The sequence below is a fragment of the Zea mays genome, chromosome 7, assembly GCF_902167145.1.
Source record: "Zea mays cultivar B73 chromosome 7, Zm-B73-REFERENCE-NAM-5.0, whole genome shotgun sequence".
Lineage (NCBI taxonomy): Eukaryota > Viridiplantae > Streptophyta > Magnoliopsida > Poales > Poaceae > Zea > Zea mays.
In genome coordinates this window covers 34,669,699-34,675,234 of record NC_050102.1, presented here as the reverse complement: position 1 = coordinate 34,675,234, position 5,536 = coordinate 34,669,699, and the positions used below count along the sequence as shown (strand labels likewise).

Sequence of the window (5,536 nt, the reverse complement as noted above, 5' to 3'; positions counted from 1 at the left end):
AACATTGTGGACCAGAAATCCTTTGATAACACAAGAGATAACCATAGCATCATTGTGTGGGTAATCCTTGAGTTGAAGGTCCTCTTGGGAGAAGGTAATAGGAATGTGAGACCATCTTGACTTGACGAAGGGTCCTTGCACCCCGACATGTTGTACCCTTCTCTGTGCTTCCTTCTTCTGTTTCTTGTTGGCTGGTTCTGAACATGAACCACCCGTTATCGGGAGTACCAGCTTCAGAACCGAAGCAGCTCCAGCTTGAATATTGAACGAAGCCATCAGCTCAGAGAAGTGGAAGTGAGTTCACCGGAGGTGGGCGCCAATGTTGGAGACTTGTTCTCAACTGCTATGAATTAAGAACAAGGCAACATAAAATGTTAAATGTTAATGCCCTTCGTCCGCGGAAGCATTATTCTCTTTAGGATTAATGAACTTCGGACGAAGGTTGAAGATGATGCAATTACGAAGGTTAAATTTTTGTAATTGACCTCCAATAGATTGTATAAAGTAGTACTAAATACGAAGCATCAAAGGTAAATAAATTATAAATGAACAACACTACTTTCATATTATATCAATTCAATGTATTCAAATGTTAGATACATTTATACCTTTGCCTTGACAAAGATTAATTCCCGAGTGATGCGATTGCAATTACCGGAATCCGTGAACAGTAAAGGAATACTGTTCACTATTTATAGGCACAAGACACAGCCTGTGAGGAATTACAATCATGCCCCTCATAAAAGTTTACAACAACGACTCAAACACTTATGGACTAAAAGGTCATTCTACTTTTAAGTCGGTTTGTAATTCCGAAGCTTCACGAACAGCAACTTTCGGTCATCACGTGCAGACAGCTTCAGCCGAAGTTGTTTCTTTCTGTAGGACCTTCGGCGACGAAGCATGGTCCCAACAGTAACCCATATAATTTTCCAATAACGTGGCTATATCTTTATACTCTAATTCAGTCGACTCGGGTACAATGGCCTGCTTTTGAGTTGTCCAAGAAATACATTAGTTTGCTTGATTGATGGTGTATCCTCCACCCTCATCTGATCATCTCCAATTATCAGAGCATGTCCTTCCATCCTCCTCTCTACATCGGCAGCCAACACCTTCTCTCCGCTCTCACCTTCGTTCGTGTGTTTACACGTATGCTCCATCACATCTTATACAAATGGGAACAAAGGTGGAGCCATTCACTCATTTCTCCTCTAAGAATGGCCCTATTTCATGTCACTTAGCTATATGTTTGCAAAATTGGGATTAACCTAACCTATTCACCATCATTCCTCGAGATAAAAAAACATGTTGCATAAAAAATATGCTTTGGATCACAGTAACATTTTTCTGAAATGAAACCATCCCCTTTATGTTCGTTATTATACTAATGTCTCGAAATAACTTATCAAGTAAAGCTCCTTATCTTCACAAGGTCCCTGAAGGCAGTTTTCTTGTGATATGGTAAAGATCAAGGTACCCAGGTGCAAAAACTTGCCGGACGTTTGAATTTGATGGCCGTTGGCGCTCCCTCTCGTCTGGGCCCGGGCCCCCACGAGCTTTCCGCAATTCAAAATCGCGGATCGCAACCGCAACGACACAAAGCCAAAAGCATCGTCCCCTGTCTGTCTGCGTTTAAAAGGCCACCGGTTTCCCCAAATCGAGGTTGCCTGCCGTCACTCACCTCGGCTCAGCTCCACCAAGTGCCCGTGAGGTGCCACGACCGCAGCGAGGAGTGACCATGGTTGAGGTGATGATGGTACCCAGCTCCCACGGCTGCGGCGAGGGTGGTGGTGTAGGAAGCGACGGGAAGGCGGAGGACGGGCAGCAGCAGGGGCAGGGACAGGGGCAGGTGCTGGCGCTGCTGCTGGCCGCGCTCCGCAAGTCGGTGGTGCTACCGTGCCAGATGGCGGACGCCGACGACCCATCGGGGGCGGCGTGGGGGATGGAGATCGGCTGGCCCACAGACGTCCGCCACGTCGCGCACGTCACCTTCGACCGCCTCCACGGCTTCCTCGGCCTCCCCGTCGAGTTCGAGCTCGAGATCCCCGGCCAGGTCCCCAGCGCCAGGTCGGTTCGGGTTTGGAAACCCCAGCTCTTCTTTCTCTACTCCTGTGGTCTAGCTATTGTTGATGCCCGGATGCTCTGTCCCGAGCCCGATTATTGATGTTCTCTTTTGAACTCGTGCAGCGCCAGCGTGTTCGGGGTATCACCGGAGTCGATGCAGTGTGGCTACGATGACAAGGGGAACTCGGTGCCCAAGATCCTTCTGCTCATGCAAGAGAGGCTGTACGCGCAGGATGGACTCAAGGTAGGAGTACTTCCGTTGTTCAAGCCATTTAGTTTGGAGCTTAATAGTGTCCGAGCGCAGCCGAATTCAACCATTTAAATTACTTTTGCAATTTCAGGCAGAGGGGATCTTCCGGATCACCCCGGAAAACAGCCAGGAGGAGCATGTCAGGGAGCAGCTCAACAGCGGCATCGTGCCTGACGACATCGATGTGCACTGCCTTGCTAGTTTGATCAAGGTATTTGACAATGCCATGTTTGTGTGGATGATCAATTAAACAGCTGAGAACTGATGCACTAGCATTTAAGTTCTATCGCATATTTGAATTAGCGTGTAAATCAAACAACCAATGATCACCGGTAGAGATTTACCTTTGAAATTAGAAGCAATTGTGCCTTAGTACTCTCAAATTTCTCTTAAAGAGAAACACTGAAACAAAAGTTGTTCGATAATATCGTGTCAAGTTGGAAAGTGAGTTTAATGTTGTGAGAGTCTCAAGAAATGGAACAACATTCTGCATCTTATAACGCGTAGTGGTCTAGGATCAAGTAGCAAGTTAGTATTAATCTCAAACAATGATCACTCAAGCATTATCTAGTTCAAGAAGGCAACTTAACTTTCTATACAAAAGGGGATATATGTTGAGTCATTGACACAATATAAACTAAACTGAATCCATGAGGTGTTTCTCCATTCAAATTCAAGTACCTAATATTGGTAATAGTATTGAAATTTGTTTACTGAAATGCTATTGTATTGCAAATGTATTCTACTTTTACAATCTTTGGTCAAAGATTTCAATACTGTATGAGTTGCTGTTAATTCTTTTTTTTTCCTGCTGAAAAAAATATTTATTCTAAACTTTCACAACTTTTCTCAACATGTTGAATTAAGTGGTAGACCATGCCCCCAATTGAAACTGCATACATATTGTTAGAGTGTATCAACTATCAAGGCACATATGGCACATGAGGTCCTATATATGTTGTCAGCTCCACTAATGGAGTGTAGTAGAACAGAATGAATGTTTGGAATGAACTGAGATGCTATAACTCTTAAATTAACTGTTAAATTTTTTTTGTTCAGAACATGAATTTTGGGTTCTCCAGATCTGATTTATGCTTGTTGCCGGAATTAAAATGGATCTGATGTATGCTTCTTGTCAGTTTACTTCAACCTCAAGATTTGTGGTCCAAACTCCAAAGATAACTTGTTTGCATATTTTCCCTATTTTTCCTATTGCACGTGCCTTTTTCATGTATGGTTATAACTTTAATATACTTTATTGCGTTATTAGAACACGGCATTGTAGTAAATGCTGAACCATGACTAGAGCAATGTTGTTGAATCTCATTTAGTCTGATTTTTTATATTATGTAATGTCCATATGAATCAGGCCTGGTTCAGAGAACTCCCTGAAGGCGTGCTTGACAGGCTTTCACCTGAGCAAGTCCTTCACTGCAACACAGAGGAGCAATGCATTGAGCTCGTGAAGCTTCTTCCAGCAACCCAGGCTGCACTTCTTCATTGGGTCGTTGAGCTCATGGCTGATGTTGTTGAGGAAGAGGAGTCGAATAAGATGAATGCAAGAAATGTTGCCATGGTTTTTGCACCAAATATGACACAGGTATTTCCTTCTTGCCAAGTCCTCTAACACATCGTCGACCTTGTTTGCTGTGACACTTGTGCTAACAAGAACATCGAAATTTTCCTCCATACAGATGTCCGATCCTCTGACAGCACTGATGCATGCTGTTCAAGTGATGAACTTGCTCAAAACCTTAATTCTCAAAACACTTCGGGAACGCGAGGATGATGATGCAGGGGCCTATTCTTCATTCTCATCTTCGTTATCTTCATCTGGTGAACTTGACGAGGATGATGGCCATGACCAACAGGATGATGAAAATGATAGTGGCAGTGAGAAAAACTATAATGGCAGTGCTAACGGAAGACCAAGAGATATTGACAAGGCCACTGCACTAAGAGTAGACAGTGAGCAGCTAATTGGTGTGTCCAGGAGGCACACATCAACCGATTTCCATCTGCCTTACATTAGATACAGTAACGACAGTGAAGACGTATCACTGGATGATATTGAGGAATGTTTCTTAAGAAGGCTAGAATGGAAATCAGTGAGGGAAAGTGTTGATGAAGGCGACAGTAGAAACTCTCCTCCCTCAGAGAAAGAGGCAGAGTGGCTTAGCTCCTCTGAGAACGTAACGGAAGCTAGCAACGCAATTGGTGAAGAAAGAGGCAGAACAAGCAATGCCACTGATGTAAGTTTCAATGAGCTGAGGCAAACGGAAACCAGAATTGAAATGACGAGTGCTGCAAAAGGGGAGCTTATTCTTTGCTCATAAGCAATCCTGGCAAGGGTGCAGGTTTCAGTCTGGTCATCATCCTTGTAAGGGTATGTGAAGTTGTAAGCCTATCGTTCTTGGCAGTCCTTGTAAAATTCTTTGCACGCTCTACTGCATGAGCTGCGAAGTTGATTAATTGTCTTGTTTAGTTGAAGCAGAAACAACCAGTTTCTGGCTAGTTGGACCTCGGTAATCAGCTGGACTCTTGCAACCGGAAGCATGTCAAACTATATTTGCTCGTACATTATGTGCTTCTTGAGTCTTGACCATATTTATCTCTATTTAAATCGGCGCAGCTAGATTTGCACTTAAAACCAGAACCAAATTATTCTTCAGTCCCTGCACATGATGAATGAGCGATGCAAATATCAACAATTCATGATTGCATATGCACGATGCATACATACTTGTTTTTACCGGAAATTGTAGGGCAAAAACCTCGTTGAAATTGATTTTTTTAATATAAAAGAGTTCATGTACAAGAGTCTAAAAGGAAACTATAGTATAATATACAAAAAAAAGATTACAAAAGGTCAGGTCACTCATAAATATGAGAAGGAGGTTCTTAGGCACGATTTATCACTGTAATATTGTAAAACATTGGGTGCACGTGTCTACACATTTCACAAGCACTCTATCCGTCACCGAATACAATCTTCTAGAGTTGTCTTGCTGAATTTTTAGAGAAAAAAGGAAGCAAAAAAATTATTACACCAAATAAGAACACTAAGAAAATATTTTTTATGTGTCTAGTAATACTATTTTGACGTTGTAAATCTAGTGCTCTTTCTAAATTCATTCAAACTTAAAAACTTCGACTTAAGCTAATGGCTGTCCGAACTTGGCAACATTCAGGGCCTCTTTGATAGCAGGAGCTAAAACA

General features: G+C 42.7%; 1 protein-coding gene across 1 annotated transcript; it reads left to right on the top strand.

Moving 5' to 3' along the window:
- The first annotated feature begins 1,679 nt into the window (after nt 1-1,679).
- LOC100282297 (rac GTPase activating protein) lies at nt 1,680-4,921 on the top strand. The gene is made up of 5 exons (NM_001371849.1): nt 1,680-2,070; nt 2,191-2,311; nt 2,409-2,528; nt 3,687-3,917; nt 4,012-4,921. The coding sequence occupies exons 1-5, from the start codon at nt 1,742-1,744 to the stop codon at nt 4,651-4,653; spliced, it is 1,443 nt and encodes a 480-aa protein (NP_001358778.1). The 5' UTR covers nt 1,680-1,741; the 3' UTR covers nt 4,654-4,921.
- The last annotated feature ends 615 nt before the right edge of the window (nt 4,922-5,536 follow it).